General features: G+C 41.6%; 1 protein-coding gene across 1 annotated transcript in view; it reads left to right on the top strand.

The window, feature by feature from the left end:
* Positions 1-21875, top strand: part of LOC122797671 (cytochrome P450 2D15-like) — a 545264-nt gene that overhangs the window by 468492 nt on the left and 54897 nt on the right. The window contains exon 8 of the mRNA XM_044066214.1: positions 15627-15768. Within this exon, the coding sequence (XP_043922149.1) occupies positions 15627-15768 (142 nt within the window). The remainder of the gene's footprint in view (positions 1-15626; positions 15769-21875) is intronic.

Raw genomic sequence — 21875 nt, 5'->3', positions numbered from 1 at the left:
GCAGTGGGCTCAGAGCTGAACCATGGTGCATACCCAGTCCCACTGAGAATCCTTCTCTACGAATCAACACTGTTCATACTTGAATCATTGAGTCCTTGCACATAGCCTGCACTAATTCTACCAATATTTCTGGGACTTCAAACCATTGCAGTACTGCCCAAATCAGCTTTCTTGGGACCTTGTCATATATATTTTTCAAGTCTAGGAATTCCTAGTTGGACTGTTTCCCCATCTCTGGCTTCTTCTCAATTATCTGTCTCACTGCATATATTGGGTCAGTTGTGCTGATTCCTGATCTGAATCCACACTGCTCATCTCCCTTCTTACTTTCTACTATTCTGCGTATCCATTTGTCAGTCATCCTCTCCAGAACTTTCATGCATTGTGACAAGAGTTTGATACCTCTATACTGCCCACAGTTGTGGATGTTCCCTTTGTTCTTTTACATTGACATGAGTATGGTCATTCTCCAGTCATCTTCAATACACCTCTCTCCACACTGCTATGAGAACCCTTAGGAGCCATTTTTACTTTAGCTCACTCATAATCTCTATCCTATCTGCTGCAACCTCATCTGAGCCTGCTGCTTTCCCTGACTTCATTTTTCTTAGTGCTATTCTTATTTCTTCTATGGTGGGCTCCTCTTCTTCTCACATCATAGGCTGTGTCTCAACCAGTACAGCTTCTGTGTGGTTTTCTTCATTTAGAAGCTGCTGGAAGCGCTCCCTCCATCTGCCTTTGATGTCCTATGGAATGGTGAGGAGTCTGTTGCTGGCATCTCTTATGAAAGGTGTCTAACTATCTTCTTTATCTTTCTGTCTTTGTCTTGCAGTCTGATATAGTTTACTTATGCCACCTACTGAGTCACTTTCCAGAAGCTTGTAGAGTGCCTCCGATGCCCTTCACCTATTTGTTAGCCTACCAGTATTCCTTCGTAGCCTGGTCTACCTTTTCTATCTCCCACTTTTTCCTGCACTCCTTCTTTCTTTTGATGACTTCCTGGACTTCTGCATTCCAACACCAGCTTCCTTATATAGCTTATTTCCATACCTGGCTTGGCCGTATATTTGTTCTGTAGTTCTCACACATGCTGTTTTCAGGCACTGCCATTCTTCTTCAACTCCACCTATTTCCCCCTGTTCTTGGGGAGTTACAGCCCTGAGTAATTCCTTGAACTTTTGAATTTTCTCTCCAGTTGACTTCCAGGTCTTCAGCCTGATCTCTGTTGACCTTAGAACCTTCTCTGACCATTGCTTGCAGCTGATTGTGGCATCCCATGGTTTATGCTGTGAGATGACCGTTTCACCGGGGATGACTTTCCAATCACTGATTCTTTACCAGTTTCCTTTCCTTACTAGGAGGAAGTCTACCTGATTTGCATGTTGGCCACTGTTGTATGAAATCTTGTGACTGGCTGTCCTTCTGAGCCATGTGGTAGCTATTATCAAGCCATTTGCCAGATATAAGTCTAGAATAACCTCTCCTTCTTTATTCCTATTTCCCACCCATGTGGACCCAGGCAATCCACATATCTTGTTCTCTCTGTCCTGATATGTGTATTCAAGTCACTGATTATCAACACCAATTCATGTTGTCCTGCTTTATCTAGCCCTCATCAGAACGATCATTGAGTATAATGCCCCATGGAGGTTGTACATGTCCAGGAATTTGCAACAAATTGAGTATCCAGAGAGGTTCCTCACAAAAAAGAATTCAGGGATAAACAACATGCCTTATATGAATTGCTCAAAGCTCTATTCCTGTACTTGGTCTCCTACAGACTGCTGAGAGGTTTTTATGCCTGTCCAACAAAACATCCTCTGATACCACTCTAATGGGCCTGTTGCACATCTGCAAAACAAATAGTATCACAATTACCAAGTCTAGGGGCCTAAACCTTGCCTGCAACTTAAATAGGACATGTTGGTGGTGCAGGTATTTGTCTCAGAGACTACTTCTTTGCTGGAATAGGCTACCCATCCATGTGAAGTAGATGTTTTTCCCTAAACCAATTCAAGTGAAAATTGAACCAGCGGATGTGAATCAGAAATGTATCCCTAGTCTAGCACCTATGTCTTTAGTAGACAGGACCAGCCTGTAAATGGTTGCCCACCAATGCTCAAGCCTACATATACCTCTTAAAATAACCTTAGGATATCAAATCTTATCAGATACATTTGAGAAACTTGGCTAGGCTTAAAAATCATCCCATGGAGTCATTAGACTAATAATCACCCAATGTATCTAAGTGGATACATTCTTCAAGCAAAAAGAGCTCATAACAATGTTAGAAAAGATTGTTTCTAGGCAGGAAAATAAAATTATATAAAGCTCTAAATGCTTGTTGGCTGAACTTGACAGAGAGACATGGCAAACTAGAATAAAGAGATTCCTGATTTATTCAAATGATTATGAAGTTCTTTTACAAAAGGAACAGTAAAATACCAAAGTAGGCCTGAAAATGCTAAATCAAGAGACATCACACATTAAAAAGGAAATTATCCTTTTGAAGAACAAAATAAAAGTCATTCTCAAACCCAAGTTGAATTTGTGTGTTTATAAAATGAAAAGTAAAAACTGTGGTTGGAGCTACAAAAGATTAATAGTTCCCAACTTGACATAAGAATAAAACATAAGAGTATTTAAGGTGAGAATGACTCCTTAAGAGGCCAGAAACAGTGTCAAGAATTGCACACAGACACATACTCAGACTAATGCAGTAATCCAATCTAAACAACAACAGAAACAGTTGACACTAGTGTGGGGAACTCAAAGAGACTATATGCAAAGAAATCCAGAGGAGCAATGTCACTGACTTAAGTGCACTGAATCCGCACACCCCAGAACTGGAACAAAAATGCAAAAAAGCAGAACTGTAGCTAGGGTGGGGTGAACAGGAAAGCTTCCCTGTATGCATACTGTCAGAGAGTACCATCACATGAGCAGTAATGTTAAACTGGAATATCGATATTTAAATAAACACTGCAATTTGCCACTGGTATGATGCCAGTAGTCATTCACTCAAGCCATTTAAACAGTAGTGTGTATGTGTGGGCATGTAAATGGTTTGAATGAGCTTTTTGATGTTATTTCTCATTACCAGCTTTGAAGAGGAGTTTTTTTCTTCTTCATTTTTGCTCCTCAGCTTGCTTTGGCAAAAATAATACAAGTCTTGAATATTTTATATATGAAGAAGAAAGAACATTAACTTGCAAAACAGATGACCAATATACTGCTAATCTGATACAAGGAATTGAAAGTCTCTTTGCAAATGAAACCTCAGAAGCTAAGCCAATGACAGTGAAACAGCTCATGGAACAAAGCAAGAATTTCAAACAACATGAGGTCATGGACAGCACAATTAAGCACACAACCACTAATTAGAAAAATATGGAAACTAGAATGATAGTATGATAGTACTTAAGTTTAATGCAGCAGAACTGAAAAAAAGAATAAAATATTGATATAATTAATCTCATATGTATTGCATTGGAGAGGAAAATTAAGTAGCTGTCAGATCACAAGTCCCAAAATAAAAAAGAATGGTAACTATGTGCCTCTATTCATGCATAATGAGGTCAAGGCTTCCTAGAGTTAGGCTTTGGATGTAGGCTATAAGGAATTAACTGAGCAGTAGAAACATAATATTGCAACACATGAAGAAATACAACATGCATTACATGACAACAGCTGCAAAAACTCTACTCAATGGATAGGAGATCATGGCAGAAAACTGTAAAACATCATAGAGACATTTGCAGCAAAGAAATAGCAGTGCACTGAATCAAAGTTTGTGCCAGTATTAAGAAGTAGTCAAATTACCCTACAGCTAACAACCAGACAAATAATCCTTGGAGGACAGTTCATGCCATCAGGAACTATGCTGACCATTAGGTGATCATAGTGCAATGTCAGCTCATAACCTGGATATATGAGAACTGTTGTCATGTTCGGAATAATATCCCTATGGAAAGGAATTTTTGGGTTATGGCTGTTGTAGTATCTGGCTGACCCATGATGTACTTCCCCATAGATCTTAGCTGAATGGGGAGATTTGATAGAGTGCTCCCTAGTGTTATGGGTAGTGAGGAGCAACTGTGTTGGAGCAGTGAGGAATGGGATTTCAAGTCACATAAATGGAGGCAAGGAGGATGCACTCTTAACTATAATGGGAGGGTCAGAGGTCAAAGAGAGATGTGGGCCTCTGTGGCAGATACAGGGAGTACTTTGGAGTAACACACAGGCTGGGGCCCCGTAGACACTGATACTGAGTAGTGAAGATCATGGTCACTCTGGTAAAGAGCAGAGACATATTAGAGAGACACACAGGCTGGGGCCCCATAGACAGCGATACTGAGTCCTGAAGATAATGGTCACTCTGTTAAAGAGTAGAGACATATTAGAGAGACACACAGGCTGGGGTCCCGTAGACAGTGATACTGAGTACTGAAGATAATGGTCACTCTGTTAAAGAGTAGAGACATATTAGAGAGACACACGGGCTGGGGCCCCATAGGCAGTGATACTGAGTCCTGAAGATAATGGTCACTCTGTTAAGAGTAGAGACATATTAGAGAGACACACAGGCTGGGGTCCCGTAGACGGTGATACTGAGTACTGAAGATAATGGTCACTCTGCTAAAGAGTAGAGACATATTAGACAGACACACAGACTTGGGCCCCATAAACAGTGATACTGAGTACTGAAGATAATGGTCACTTTGGTAAAGAGCAGAGACATATTAGAGTGACACACAGGCTAGGGTCCCGTAGACAGTGATACTGAGTACTGAAGATAATGGTCACTCTGGTAAAGAGCAGAGACATATTAGAGAGACACACAGGCTGGGGTCCCATAGACAGTGATACAGAGTACTGAAGATAATGGTCACTCTGGTAAAGAGCAGAGACATATTAGAGAGACACACAGGCTGGGGCCCCATAGACAGTGATACTGAGTACTGAAGATAATGGTCACTCTGTTAAGAGTAGAGACATATTAGAGAGACACACAGGCTGGGATCCCATAGACAGTGATACTGAGTACTGAAGATAATGGTCACTCTGGTAAAGAGCAGAGACATATTAGAGAGACACACAGGCTGGGGTCCTGTTGGAATTGAAACCAAGTATCAGAGACTTTTGTCTCAGAATTTATAACCAGAAGATTAGCTATGAGCTGTAAGCCACAATGTTATTTTGAGAGACCTCTTTTGAGTTAGCATGGCTATGTAGAAATAATACCTAATTTTTTAAGTTCAAATTGAGTGTGGTACTGTAAAATGCTGATAATTATTACAGTGTATGTCTATATATAAATATATATATATATATATATATATATATATATATATATATATATATATATATATATATATATATATAAAAAGTGTACACACCCCTGTTAAAATGACAACTTTTTGTGATATAAAAAAATGAGATCACAATAAATCATTTCAAATTTTTTCCCACCTTTAATGTGACCTATAACCTGTACAATTCAATTGAAAAACAAACAAATCTGTTAGGGGAAAAATATAAAAAATAAAAAACATACAATAAGCTGGTTGCGTAAGTGTGCACACCCTTGAACTAATACTTTGTTGAAGCACCTTTTGCTTTAATTACAGCATTCAGTCTTCTCGGGTACACACCTGCCATCAATTAAAGAGACTCTGATTAACCCCAAATAAAGTTCAGCTGTCCTAGTAGAATTTTCCTGACATTTACTCAGTTCCCTGATAACAGCAAAAGCCATGGTTCACAGAGAGCATACAAAGCATCAAAGGGATCTCATTGCTGAAAGGTATCAGTCAGGAGAAGGGTACAAAAAAAATTCCACAGCATTGGATATACCATGGAACACAGAGAAAACAGTCATCAAAAAGTTGGAGAAAATATGGGACAACAGTGATTTTGCAAAGAAGTGGACATCCCTCCAAAATTGATGAAAAGAAGATAAAAACTGGTCAGGGAGCCTGCCAAGAGACGTACAGCAACACTGAAGGAGTTGCAGGAATTTCTGGCAAGTACTGGTTGTGTACTACATGTGACAACAATCTCCCATATTCTCCATATTTCTGGCTTATGTGGTAGGATTGCAAGACAGAAGCCTTTTCTTACACATAAAAACACCCAGGCCTGGCGAAAATTTGCAAAACAATACATCAAGTCTCCAAAAAGCATGTAGGAAAATGTGTCATGGTCCGATGAGACCAAGGTTGAACTTTCTGGCTGCAATTCCAAAAGGTATGTTTGGTGCAAAAACAACACTTTGCATCACCAAAAGAACACCATCCCCAGAATGAAGCATGGTGGTGACAGTATCATGCTTTGGGGTTGCTTTTCTTCAGCTGGAACTGGAGCTTTAGTCAAGGTGGAGGGAATAAGGAACAGCTCCAAATACCAGTCACTTATGGCCTAAAACTTTCAGGCATCTGCTAGAAAGCTGAAGATGAAGAGAAATTTCACCTTTCAATATGACAATGACCCCAAACATGCACCCAAATCATAAAAAAGAATGGCTTCACCAATAGAAAATTAAAGTTTTGTAATGGCCCAGCCAGAGCCCAGACCTAAATCCAATAGAAAATCTGTGGGGTGACCTGAAGAGGGCTGTGCACAAGAGATGCCCTCGCAATCTGACAGATTTGGAGTGCTTTTGCAAGGAAGAGTGGGCAAATATTGTCAAGTCAAGATGTGCCATGCCGATAGTCTCCTGCCCAAGAAGACTGAATGCTGTAATTAAATCAAAAGGTGCTTCAACAAAGTATTAGTTTAAGGGTGTGCTCAGTTATGCATTCACTGTATTGTATGTTTTTTATTTTTTATATTTTTTCTCCTAACGGATTTGTTTGTTTTTCAATTGAATTGTACAGGTTATAGGTCACATTAAAAGTGGGAAAAGTTTTGAAATGATTTATTGTGGTCTCATTTTATTATATCACAAAACCTGGCATCTGGCATTTTAACAAGAGTGTGTACACTTTTTGTATCCACTCTGTATGTTTGTATATATATATATATATATATATATATATATATATATATATATATTGCATTGGATTCATATTTAGTTGGCAGAGTGGCTTTTGTTCTTGTCACAATACATCAAAAAACATTCACTGATACCCGATTCAGCAAACTCATTTAATCAAGTCCTGGCATGAGGAAGATAGGACTTGCCGCAGTGCAGCACCCATATTAGCATGTGACTTGATGTACTACAACTTGATCAAAAGAAATAGAATCTCTCGCTCTACCCCCCTCTTTCCCTCCCACTCTCTCTCTCTCTCTCTCTCTGTGTTTGTGCGTTTGTCAAAACAGGTAAGTGGGATATTTAGTAGGTGTGTGTGTGTGTGTGTGTGTGTGTGTGTGTGTGTGTGTGTGTGTGTGCGTGTGTATGTGTGCAGGTTACAGTTAGAGTAAACATTATCTAAGGCAATACATTAAGTATGTGTGATCATAAGTATTTAGAGTTAGGGTTTGGGTTAGGTTAGAGAATAGATTTAGTGTATGTGCATGTCTGTGTCTGTGTGCGTTGGGGGGAGAACCCAAAAAGCAAACAAACAAACTATATAAAATAACAAAAGAGGCAGACACCGGTAGTTCCTTAAAAAACTTTGATGTTATGTGATCCTATCTCGCCTACATTCTGACTGATGGGCTCGGAGCCGATCCCTCGGCTCCGACTCGGCACGCTTATGCTATAGAGCGAGGCCTCTAATTGGCTGAGCTATCTTTATCCCAGGATGCACCGCCACTAATCCCCAGATCTCGTTTGCCGCTTACAGAGCTTGGACGTGGTCTCAACATTGGCTGGGCTAAGTACTATATTTATAGTCTCTTTTCCTGTCAGTAGTTCACTCTTTTCAACCCAAAAGCTGTTTTAACGGCTATTTTTTGTGTACGAGTGTGTTTCTTGTTATTTCATTGAGTTTAGCTTAAATTTTCCTGTCAGAGAAGGCTCCATTTAAGTTAGAGGGGCCTTTCCCTGTACTAACTACTTTAGTGGTTGTGTGTGGGTCAAGTACCCGTTTGAGTTAGAGGGTCTTGACCCTCCTTGCCTTTTTCCCTTTCTCTTTCTGTGTGTAAAAAAAAAAAAAAAAAAGTTTTTTTCAGTTTAAAATATTCTGAGTTTCTGGCATACTTTGTACCTGTGTCTTAAAGTTTACTGTTGTGGTCTGTGTTTTCTTGTAGAACTATGTCTAAGGAACATAAACCCTCCGGGTTTAAAAAGTGCACGAGGTGTGGGTTCAAAATGTCCATAACGGACGACCACTCCTCGTGCGTCTATTGTCTTGGCGCCAAACATCTCCAGGAATCGTGCAGTGTATGCCATGCGTTTTCCTCCTGAGTCCTCCAGGAGAGGAAAAACAAATTAATCCTCAAAGGATTAATCAAGCCTTCTTTCGAGGAGGCTTTATCTTCCTCTCCGTCTCCTTCTAAGAAGAGGAAAGTGCCGGCTCCGACCAGTCAGTCGGAACCGACGGCTAAAAAAGCAAAGCAGACTTCTCCATCGGCTCCACGGACTTCGGAGCCAAGGTCGGAACGGTCTGCCTCGATGACTCCAGCCTCGACCCCTCTGGTTTCGGAGCCGAGGTCTGGGGCATCGAGAGGCGGGTCACCCTCATCGGCTCCACTGATTTTGGAGCCGATAAGGGTCATCGGCTCAGACACTTCCCCCTCGGAGCCGAAGTCCTTATCGGCGCCGAGGGAAAATTCCTTGAAGGTTTCCTCGGAGCCGATAATTGTTGAGTCCTTTCGGAGCCGGTCCCCGAGCCCTTCGGAGCCGATGGAGAAATCGGTTCGGGCCCGATCGGTATCCTCGAGATCTTCCAGGATGTCTGATTCGGACATCGACAGGGTGCTCCTTCGACTCTTCCAGTCTCCGGTGTTCCAAAAGATGGTTTCGGCTCCAGCCCATTCGGCTTCGGAGCTGATGGTCCACTCCCTTACTGTACTTCCTCCTCCAACAGCTTCGGCACCGTTGGAGCAGGTGTTGGTGGAACCAGTGGAGGTGTTAGGGTCAGGCCCGACCCTTGCTCCGACTCCGGCTCCTGGGTCGGAGTTCAGTGCACGGACTTCTTCCTTTGGCCCGGGGGGGGCTTCGGGATTGATACCTTCGGTCCCAAGTCTTCCTCTTGGTGCGTCGGCGGCGGGAGTACCGTCCACTGTCGTGGCCATGGAGGGGGGACCTTCCCAGGATTCTGGTGGTCCCGCCTTCAGGGCTATGAGGAGTGCTCTAGCCAAATCTTCTTTGGCTACCTCCACAGTTTCCCCAGCTCCTTCCCTACATTTGGAGACTGGGTCGTTGGCAGTTCCCCTGTCCGCAGACAGCGGAGCCCCTGGGCCCCAGGTTACCCCCGCTGGGGTTTCTCCCCCTCCTGGAGGTCCTTCTGAAGCCTCTTCAGAAGAACCTCCCAGGAAGAAAACGTGCAAGAGGAAGCACGTTGACTCCCCTGACGAGTCTTTGACATCTGACACCGATCTCGATGATGCAGAGGGTCCCCAAGTCGTCCTCGGATGATGTCTCCTTTGCGGACATCCTGGAAGCCCTAAAACAACGAGGCGGCTGGCAGTCCAAATCTCCCTCTGCTGATGAGTCGCTGTTCCTGAAGGCCTTCGGGGCTCAGCCCTCCGCCTCCCGGGTGTCTCCGCCTTTGACGAGCTCTTGGATTTGATCTGTCGGGCGTGGGAACACCCGGACTCTGTGGAACCGGTGCCCGCCGTCCAAACAAATTTCTTTGGCCCCAGATAGAGAGTTCCTTACGAAAGGTGTGGCTGTGGATGCTATGGTGGTGGCATCTGCTACACAGCAGGATGTAGCAGAGGCTTCTACGTCTGTCCATCCTCCTAATAAGGAGTCTAGGAGCATGGATTGGTACGGCAAGCGCACCCTAAGTTCAGCGGCCTTTACCCTGAGGTCTTTGAACTACCTGACGCACTTTACGAGATTCCAGAGGGATCGGATTAAGGAGCTATCCGATACCCTCTTAGGTAACCTGCCTGAGGAGCTGGCCCAGACGGTTGGATCTCAGCTGGCTACAATGTCATCCATTTCGAACTCGTCCATGAGGCTCATTTCGTATGCGGCCGAAGGGGCGAGTAGAGTGGCAGGTACAGGCATTGCTCTACGGAGACAAGCCTGGCTCCGCCTGTGTCATTTCGCGGAGGCCTTCAAGTCTTCATTAAGCGACGCCCTTTGATGGGTCCTCCTGTTTGGGCCCAAGGTGAAAGACACACTTACCCGCTGTGAACAGGAGGGTAAGACTCTGACTGCCGTAGGGGCACGATTTTCCACTCCCTTCCGGCCTTATCCCAAGGCTAAAAGAGAAGGGAAGATGTGGTTCCGGAGATCGCAGAAGTCTTACCCTCTCAGCAGGAAGGTTCCCCTCCAGAGGCAGAGGAGGGGAAATTCATCAGGAAGACGCCGTCCCAGAGGCGGCAGAGGCCCCGCAACACTGGAGACCGCGAGTCCTTTCGTGGCTCTTCAGCTTTTCATAGTCCCTGAGGGATTGCCCGACTGTGCTGCTCCGAGCCAGTCGGGGTCGTCAAGCACCTAAAGGCCTGGGAAGGGATCACTCAGGACCGATGGGTGCTTCGAATTATCGCCGGAGGTTACTCCATCCCATTCTGTTGTCCCCTCCCTCAGTCCAAAAGAATCCCGGACCCGCCACCCAGTAAACGGGATACCGCAGCCATAGAAATTTCAAAACTGCTGCAAAAGGAGCCATCCAACGGTCCCCGCAGACCAGATCGGATTAGGGACTTACTCAAGATTCTTTTTGGTGCCAAAAAAGACCGGGGACTTGAGGCCCATTTTGGACCTAAGCAACCTAAACCATTCAGTCAAGAAGTCCAAGTTCCGAATGGTCATTTTACAAACCATTCTCCCATTGTTGGAGAAAGGTGTTTGGATGTGCTCCATAGACCTCAAGGACGCATATTACCATATCAAAATACATCAAACGTCCAGGAGACACTTGCGCTTCAGCCTAGGAGGCAGTCATTTTCAGTTCCGCGCTGCCCTTTGGTCTCACCACAGCCCCCAGGGTGTTCACCAAATGCTTGGCAGTAGTGACTGCTCACTTGAGGAGTCTAGGATTCCAGGTGTTTCCGTTAGACGACTGGCTTCTAACTGCCACCTCCAAGCATCTACTTCTACGGAGCCTGCAAGCCACAACATCACTGGGCAATTCCCTGAATCACCTTCAATTGGCCAAAGTCTGTGTTACGGCCATCTCAAAGAATAAGATTCATAGGGGCAGAGATAGATTAAAACCAGATGCGGGTCTATCTACCTGCAGACAGAATTCAGATCATACAAAATCAGGTTCGAGCCTTACTCCCCAGGTCCAAAGCCCCAGCCAGAATGGTCATGCAGCTATTGGGATCGATGTCTGCCACAGTTCTGCTAGTTCCCTTGGCAAGGTTACACATGAGAATCCTCCAGTGGCTTCTTTCAACTCAGTGGTCCTTTCAGGAACTCCCTCTCAATCATCTAATATGGATCACAGAATCTTGCAGACGGGACCTTCGCTGGTGGCTAGTGTCCTCCAATTTGGGTCAGGGACGACCCTTTGTTCTTCCTCCTCCGGCGGCCACTTTGACCACGGATGCCTCCCAGATGGGGTGGGGGGGGCATTCCCTGGGCAGGTCAGTCCAGGGCAAATGGCATCCGGAAGAGACCTCTTTCCACATCAACATCCTAGAAATGAGGGCAGTACTCCTGTCCCTTCAAGCCCTTCACTATTACCTCCCTCAGGGCGTAATTGCTGTTCACTCAGACAACATGTCAGTTGTCTGGTACCTGAACAAACAGGGAGGGACCAGATCCTATCCTCTTTGCAGGGAAGCGATGAGGGTCTGGGAATGGGCAGTCTCGACCAAACGCTTCCTAGTGGCTACTCACATACCGGGCAAATCCAATGTCATAGCCGACAGGTTGAGCAGAACCATCCTCTCTCCTCACGAATGGTCTCTGAACATGACTATTACAAGACAGATTTTCAGCAAATGGGGAGTTCCGTGCTGTGACCTTTTTGCGACTCCTCTGAATGCGAAGTGCAAAGATTTTTTCTCCCTAACCCTGGCTCCGGGGAAGAGATCTATGGACGCGTTAGTCCATCCTTGGCCCACCGGCCTGCTTTATGCCTTCCCTCCAGTTCCTCTTCTACCCAGGGTAATTCAGAAGGCGTCTCTCTTAGGGAGCAAGATGATCTTAATTGCTCCTTACTGGCCTCGTCAAGTCGGGTTTCCCTATCTTCGGAAACATGCTCTGGAAGGTCCATGGTTCCTGGACCAGGTCCCAGACCTACTGATTCACCAGTCGGGACTACTACACCAGTCCCTACACACATTAAAATTGACGGCCTGGCTCCTCCTCTTCCGACCATAGTCAGGAGACATGCACTAGACCCAGATGTAGTGCACATATTGTCTTCAGCCCACAAGTCTACTACGAAGAAACTGTATTCTAGCAAATGGAAAAGGTTTGCTATCTGGGCTCAACTCCGGGCCTGGACCCCATTTCTACTCCCGTGGCAGAAGTACTCAAGTTCCTGACCTCTCTTTTCAACCAAGGCTCTTCTGTCTCTACCATCAAAGTACAATTGGCAGCAATTTCTAATTTTCATGAATCCATAGACCCACCCTTAATGAGCAACAGGTTGTGTAAGACCTTCTTGAAAGGTGCTGCTCTATTAAGACCTCCGGTTTCTCATCCTGCACCTCCATGGGATCTCGATATAGTATTACGTGCCTTGACTTCTTCCCCCTTTGAACCGGCAGCTACCTGTGATTTAAAGTTTCTATCATGGAAGACAGCTTTTTTAGTGGCAATTACTTCAGGGTTTCAGAACTTCAAGCTTTGTCAGTGAAACCCCCGTACTTGGTTTTTCATACAGACAGGGTTTCCCTCAGACCAAATCCTTCTTTTGTTCCTAAAGTCTGTTCTACTTTATGCTTGCAACAGTCATTAGAGCTCCCAGTTTTTTTCCCAAAATACTCCAATAAAGCGGAATTTATTTTCCACACACTAGATGTCCACAGGCAGTTATGTTTTTATTTGGATAGGACCAAACAATCAAGGAAGACAGATCAGTTGTTTGTGTCCTTTGCAGAAAACAAATTGGGCAACGCGGTCACAAAGGTCACTATTGCCAAATGGATCAGGGACTGTATTACTCAAGCTTATATTTATTCTAACAAAGAGCTTTCCACCTCTGTCAAGGCTTATTCTACAAGGGCTATGGCTACTTCGGTAGCATTTCATTCTAAGCTTGGTATTAGTGACATTTGTGCTGTGGCTACATGGTCTTCCCCGCATACCTTCATTTCTCACTACAAATTAGACGTGGCATCTAGAGGACGAGCTTCATTTGGTTCCACAGTGTTCAGGAGTGTTTTCCAATGAGCCACCCGGGATTTAGGTGCTAGGGACGCTGTCCCATCAGTCAGAATGTAGGCAAGATAGGATCACATAACATCTTTTAGTTATGTACTCACCATAACTTCAGATGTTTGGGATCCATCTCGCCTACATTCCTAATAACCCACCCTCCTTCCCCCTTCCTTGGAGATCAGAGGATATCAGAAGGTACGAATCCTGTTGTTTCATCTGAAACATCTAACAATGTTATATAATCAAGCTGTGCATGTGTGCATGAATGCGGACAAACAAGATCTGGGGGATTAGTGGTGGTGCATCCTGGGATAAAGATAGCTCAGCCAATTAGAGGCCTCGCTCTATAGCATAAGCGTGCCGAGTCGGTGCCGAGGGATCGGCTCCGAGCCCATCAGTCAGAATGTAGGTGAGATGGATCCCAAACATCTGAAGTTATGGTGAGTACATAACTAAAAGTTAGTGCTTTTGTCAAGTCTGAAGAAGTTAAGTGTATTGCAACTTGACGAAAGTGCTAACAAAGTTTTTTAAGGAACTACCGGAGTCAGCCTCTTTTGTTTTTTATATAGTTTGTGTGTTGGGCTATTCATGGGCAGTGTTCAAGCTGTCTTGTATAGTGGTGGTGTTATGGGAAATTTTTTTAATTTAGAAGCAGTTTAGGTTTAAAGGCAGGGTCTGACTACCTTAGTAATACACACAAACCCTAACCCTGCCCCTCCCCAAATGCTAACCTGCTTCTCCATTAATAAAAAAAAGCTTTCTGTAACATTACCTCTATTTAGAAAAATTAAGGTGAATGGGTGGCCATGGTGGTGCAGTGGTTAGCGTTGCCACCTCACAGCAAGAGGTTTTCTGGTTTGATTCTTGACTGGGGTGCCTTCTGTGTGGAGTCTGCATGTCCTCCCTGTGGTTGTGTGGGTTTTCTCCAGGTGCTCCAGTTTCCTCCCAAAGACATGCTGTAGGTGGATTGGACACTCCAAATTGGCCCTAGTTGTGAGTGTGTGCATGTGTGTGCCTTCTGTGGAAGGTTGGGCATTGGGCTGGCACCTTGGCACTGTAAAAGTCCACTGCCAATCATGAGCAGACAGGTGATACGCCGTGGTGACCCATAACCGGCAAAAAGCCAGAAGAAAAATTGAAGTGAATGTGGTGGGGTTTTGGGTATTGCACTGGAAAAGAAAATGTGTTTCCTTTTTTATTATGCTGTGTGTTGATGTGTTGTATTAGCAATATAATGATTGGTCAACATATTTTGGTTTCTGATGCATGTGGTGACCAAGCAGCATGATGACCAGTCTTTATAATCTCATGCATACACACACACACACACATATATATATATATATATATATATATATATATATATATATATTTTTTTTTTATATATGTGCTACATATCTATTATACATGTACACACACACATGTGTGGGAGTGTGTATGTGTATATATAGATAGATATATATATATATATGTGTGTGTGTGTGTGTGTGTGTGTGTGTGTGTGTGTGTGTGTGTGTGTGTGTACATACTAGCATAAGCATGCCCACTTGCACACATCCTGGACAGCAGTGCAACACGTGTTCACTTATGTACACACACACATATACATTCACACAGACACACACTGTACCATGCTTTTTCAGACCTCTTATGTCTTCTGTCTCACGTGTGGACTATCAGCTGTTGAAGCCAGTCAACAGCACCATAACAAAAAGAAATGCTTTCTCAGACAAAATATGGCACCCAGATTTCTTTTTTTTACTGAAGTGCATAATGTTTTCACAGGGTAAGTAATTAGGTCACGATGCATTCTACATTTAGAACTGGTAAAACTTCAGCTTTGACAACACTGGAGAATGTAAGCTTTTTAATTACACGGTAGACCTATTTTCTGCAGCATACATCAAATTTAATCATTTTACTATATTTCAGTATTTGATATGGATAGGTTGCTTGTATGACTTCACTCATATAGGTCTTATTACCCATCTAGTAAGACACATCTGGTCCTGATGAATGAGATCACATCCCAAATCATCCTGTAATTAATGTAATATATTATGTTTAAATATTATTTTATGTGGACTCCCATGGTGTGTTGGGGAAATCATGTAATGTTGGCAAAGATAATACTGATGATAATTCTGACATTTACCCCTGAAATTTTTTCAGCCCACATATGATTTTATATTAACTAAAACTTGTTTTTTTTTCTCTGTAGGGAACAATGATTCTTCCAAACCTATCTTCTGTTCTGAAAGATGAGACAATTTGGGAAAAGCCACATGAATTTTACCCAGAGCATTTTCTGGACTCCAATGGAAAGTTTAAAAAGCAAGATGCCTTCTTGCCTTTTTCGGCAGGTGAATAAAGTAGAAATTCTGTTTTATATTATTTGTAAGTTTTGTTAAAGAGCACTGGTTTCTAAGTCTCAATGAGATTCCTTCCAATACCTGAAAAGCCCCCTGAGTCTCCCTTAAATATCAAAAAAGTACTTTGAACCTCCCCTACAAAATAACGGGTATAGTGTCCTATTCAGAAGCAAAATAGTCCCCCCCAGCACAGACACACTCACACACACACACACACACACACACACACACACACACACACACACACACACACACACACACACACACACACACTTCTGAAATAACCAAAATTTTAATTTGTACATTACTATTTTATTATTATTAATTTGTAATACAGTTCACACAGTTACTGTTATCTGTTTATCCTACACTCGCATCTGTTCAGAAGTGATATACTAGTTACTGAAGAGTCACTTATTAGAAAAAAATGAAACTTGCATTTGCAAACAAGAAAATGAACATGAAATAGTGTTATAACTGCTAAGAGCAAAAGTACAGGATGTGAGAAAGGCCTTGGAATGTCTTAATGTAAGAAAGTATGGAGCTGTTTTTATTCATATGGGTACAAATGGTCTCATCCTCAAGGACTCTCTTGACTATTAGTAGGGAACTCACAGCCCTCCTAGACACCATAGCTTGTACCGGTATTAGGACATATTTTTGCACATATCACATACAGAAAGCAGAATCAGGTCAACATGCATGAAAAGGTTTCTGGGGTAAATACCTACATGAAAAAATGGTCCAGTTTAAAAAGTTTTGGGGGTTGGCATAATGGTTCAGGTGTTTACCTCACAGACAAAAGGTATAAGGTTTGATTTTCGCTTTTGGGAAATTGGCTAAGTTTAAAATGTCCCGCAAGAGCAGCTAGCCTAGTACTTACCTATGAATATGTATTTAGACAGAATGGCTCGTACTTGTCAAGACAAGGGAAGAACATTTTTGCAGCAGATATAGTACAATATTTGACTAACACAAGACAGGATTTTTGCCAGATCAGAAATTTAGCAGTTTGTCGACAGTAACATCTGATGTATCTTACATTGTTAATGCTAGGAGCATTAGTAAAAAAGTTTTTTTTTTAATTAGAATATTTACTACATTCCCTCAATATAAATGTTGTTATTGTTTGTGTACATGGTTAAATCATAATGACTGGAAGCCACTTCTGTCAGGGTATAAATGTTATAAAATCAGGTGAAGGTGCTTTATTAGGGATTAAAGATTGTTATGAGACCTCTGACTATTCCATGTTCAGTGATAACACCTATACTATAATGGTGTAACTGTGACAATAAAGACAACCCTTGAACATATAACAATTGTTGGAGTATATAGACCACCAAAGTCAAGTGCTGATGACTTAAGAGTAATTCATATATTTCTTGCATAAAACACAGGAAGGAAAAATAATAGTGGCTGGGGATTTAAATTTACCAGGTACAGACAGGAATAATACTGATTCAACAACATTGTTAAAGACATTACTGACAACATATGTTCTGGAACAGCCATTACTTCAGACTTAAAAAAAAGCCTACCAGGGAACAGAACATACTAGACATTGTATTTCTAAGGAAGTCACTGTTGCTTCATGTCAGGTTTTACCACCACTGATGTGCAGTGATCATGGGGTTATAAAGGTTAAATTGCTGCTAGATAATTCTTCCAAACTGAAATCTAAACCAATGCAAAGAAGATAATAACATAATAATAAACTATACAGATGCAAAATAGTTGTTCTGTAAAACTAATTGGAGTGAAGCATTCACTGGGAAAACAGCAGAAGGAATTTAGTAAGGTTTGAAGGAGAAATTGCTTGAATTCAAAACATAAAAGCAAAAGTTTAACATCAATATCTAGATACATAAGGTCAGGAGGATATATTTCCATAAGAATAAGATACTTGATTAACATGAGAGACAAAAAATGTAAGGAATAAAAAAGATTGAAAGCTGATATAAACAGGTCGGACAGACAAATTAAACAGTGTGAGACAAGAGCAAGACACATTTGAAGAAAATGTATTTGAAGATATTGAAAATAATATGTAACCCTTTTAATGATGTATAAGAAGTGGCAGGAATAAAGACATACAAATTGATAAAATATGTGTAGATTCTAAAATGTAATTTCAAATACAATAGATTATAGATATATTTATAAAATCTTATACAAAGCAATTTTGCTCCACAAGAGGGGTGATGAAATTTCTTCGTAGCATCCAGGTAACTTCAGCTGCTGAAATTAAATTAGATTATATTGAAAAAGTACTTCACAAACTGGACCTAAGCAAAGCACATGGTGGAAATGGAATTAATAGTAATGACCTGAGAACACTTAAGCTTGGGCTTACAGTACTATTATATGTGTTATTAACTTGGTCATTTAAGCATGTGGAGATTCCACAAGATTGGAGACATGCAATTATTAAACCTATATTTAAGGAAAAAGGGAATAGGACAAACCCAAAGTTATACAGAACCATACATTTACTTTCTTACTGTGGAAAATAATGCAAAAGTTTATTATGAACAATTTATTGTCAGTATTGTGAAGATTAGGACTTGAAACCATATATCAGCATGCATATGTTGGAAATATTTCTATAACAACCTGTAACATGATGTTTTATAACAATATAAAAACAGCTATAAATGAAACAGTGCATTGTGATGTAACTTATATAGACTTATCTTCAACATCTGACAGGGTCATACACAAAACACTGATTAATAAACTAGAACAACTAGGTATTGATGTAATATTTTTATAACAGTTAGCTGCATGACTTACAAAATAGGACATGGCAAGAATCATTCAGCAATTGGACAGAATTCTACATTACAGTCAGTCTGTACCACAGGACTGTGCCCTATGCCTATACTTGTTTAGGTTGTATCTTTTAGATCTATCTTTTTCACCTGAAGTGTTCTGCCATCTGTATACAGATGACTTGAAAATGGATAAACTGATTACATGTGTTACAGATAGAGCACGTCTGCAAAAGAACTTGAATAAGCTGACCATTTGGCACAGGAGAACAATATGCTGATAAATACATCAAAACTAAACATATGAGATTTGGGAGATGTAGGTGAATAGTTAGTACAGTACACATTGATTGACATTGTAGATTCATTTATGGACCAGGGTATATGGTTAGATCCAGCTTTGAGTTTTTCTAGTCATACCAACCAACTGATTAATGAGAGTTATAGAACTATAGGTTGCATAAAAAGATTTATAAACTTTAGGAAATCAGAAATGATTAAATCATTTTCCCAAATTATATTAGACTGAATCTAGAGAATGGAGTAACAGTATGGAAACCTTATAAGAAAACAAGCACAAGTAAATTGCAAAGAGTACAGTGGAAATATAGCAAGAGCATCCATGGATGTGAAAATATAAGTTATTATGAAAGACTAACCCCTAGATTTAATAAAATCACTGTAGGCATAGTGTAAAAGCTACGTGCAATGTTACCATGTCTGTATACATGGTTCCCTCTTGGCAGCGCACCATGCATATTAATCATGGCTCATTGCTGAGGGAGAGCCATGGAACACGATCATTGAATCAGTGTAGGGAGTGTGGTGCTAACTGTGTCTGCAGATGAATAATACACTCCCCACACTGTCCAATTGTATTATAGCAATGTAATTTTTTTTTTTTTTTTTGTAAAAAGCATGTTTGTGCGGCATGGAGTGCAGCAATGCTAAGCAGTGCCAAGACACTTGCCAGACATCTAAAAATAGAAAACAGACGTATTTAACTATGCATATAAAGGTCAAGTTTAAGCATAGCTGAGTGGATTTGCATGGAGTGGTGCAGTGCTCAGCACTGCTTAAAGATAGCTCAGAGGTATATGTAAAGGTATAGGAAGATTCCACATATCTACCTAGCTTAATGGGTAGAGTTATGGCCTCATGTGCAGGGTCTGACTACATGGAAGAGCAAGTTTGCATTTTTGTTTGAAATAGAACTTATGCAAATTATTTTAAAATAATGGTCTGCTGCACTCAGCTAAACTCTGCTAAGAACTGCTAAGACCTGCTAAGCACTGCATAAGCACTGCATAAACAAAATAATGGCTGATAATGTTTATGCACTGCTTGGCACTATTCAGCTGGTTTGCGCACTGCTAAGCACTGCCAAGAATTCAATGTATTTCAGTTTTTACACTGCTTAGCTCAGCTGTGCTGGTATGCTCAGTGCTAAGTGATGTGCTGCATTTTTAAATATTGCCCAATAGCATGTAAGGGAGGGAAAACAGGCCATATTAAACCAAATAGGCAGGATTATAGCATAATCCATTGGAGTTCTGCCTCCGAAGGATATAATGGCAGGCATTGGAGAGGGTTCAGGCTTTCAGGAACAGCATTGGGGCATTCAGGAGTCCAGGGTCATAGTTGGACTCCTTGTCAAAAAACATGTGGACTGGCAGATGCAGGGAGGTTACCAGGACTCAGAGTGCAAGGCAGAGGTCTGGGACCAGCTGTAAAGGGACCTCACCAGTGCAACTCGCATCACCCACACAGGTGAGCAGTGTCGGTACCACCATGATGACCTGAAAAAAAAGGACAGGGTTCTCTTGGACACCTGGGTCCAATAATTCCAGGCAGGGAATGTTGCAGATGTATGTAAGTACTATTACCTTTTTCACCAATATCTAATATGAATATCTGCTAAACTGGTATGCATAATGGTGGGCTTCTCTCCCAACAGCTGCAGAGGAGAGGGCTTGCAACATCGGGGTATATGCCAGGAGCTTGGCCAGATTTTGCAGTGAGTGTGGTGAGCACAGCCTTATTTTGCTGTCACTAGTCAAATAAACCAGAAAGAGTAAAGCATTAACTGTGATTGGGTATATACAGTAAAGATTGTATTGTACTGCATGTGGACTTACACCTGTACTGCAAGAAGTGCATGCTGCCAATTCTAGTGCCATAAGCAGAGAAGACTAAAGCATTAACCATAATAAAGTATATGCAATAAAGTTTGTAGTGCAATAACTTTGGAATTACAGATGTATTGCAACACCTGCATAATGACAACTGTTGTGCAATAAAAACTTGAAATTATACCAGTAACTGATTGAAGGTATCTCTAATAAAGTCTGTTGTGCAATGATTGTGGCAGTAGGGCTGTTTTGCAAGAAATCAATTATGACAGTTGTTCTGCAATGAAAACACAAAATAATATCATTACCATCATGAACGTATATCTAATGAAGTCTGTTGTGCAAGACGTGTAGAAGTATGGCTGTTTAGTAATGTATACTTTACCTAGTATCTCTGTCATGCTTGAATATCATGCATATGTGTTCAGCTGTCACTGTAGTCAAGTATAAACTGTACCACTATTAGCAGGTCATATTTGGTGCCAGATGAGCTCTAGAAAAATATCAGTCAATCAGTAATCAGCAGTGGCTCACTTTGCTAAATGCTCTGTCTGAAGTACATTTTTGCCACACAAAGACCAGGGTTCAAATCCAGTGCTATGTCGATCTAAATATTACAGTATCAGTCACATGATGTTTATAGATATTCTCACCACAGGAACTACAGGCAAATGGGAGAGGTATCACATATTATGAGTAAATTATTGTGTGTTTAGATCTTACACAATGTTGCAATCATTACCAGGAATGTGGAAATATAGCATAAAAGAAAGGAAATAAGTATAATAATAATAATAAAATTAAATCAAATAAATAAAATGTGTAAACTGTGGTATGGCTGCATGCCTGGAGTGTGTGTTAAAGGTTGCTGCAGTCAATTAATACATGTAATGCAGATGTCCTCTGCAGTTACTGCTATTGGGTTCTATCCCCATGCCTGCCAAGCAAGGCATGATAGTTGTTTACTCTCTGTACTATACACATACATGTCTCTCCAGTGTCACCATGTCATGGAATGTAATTACTGTTGCATAATCCCTCTGTCACAGATGTATCATTGACATGATTACGTAAACAGCAAACTAACACTACATCAGCCCACACCACACCTTGGTAATTATATAGGTCCTCCTGATGTGCAAGTGTTCTTTGTAGTTGTGTACCTGCAGTTGTTACTGCTTGGCCCATACTG

Source organism: Protopterus annectens, chromosome 1.part0 (assembly GCF_019279795.1).
Source record: "Protopterus annectens isolate FY-2018-M chromosome 1.part0, PAN1.0, whole genome shotgun sequence".
Lineage (NCBI taxonomy): Eukaryota > Metazoa > Chordata > Ceratodontiformes > Protopteridae > Protopterus > Protopterus annectens.
Note: the sequence above shows the minus strand (reverse complement) of the source record. Positions and strands in the feature narration are given on the sequence as shown.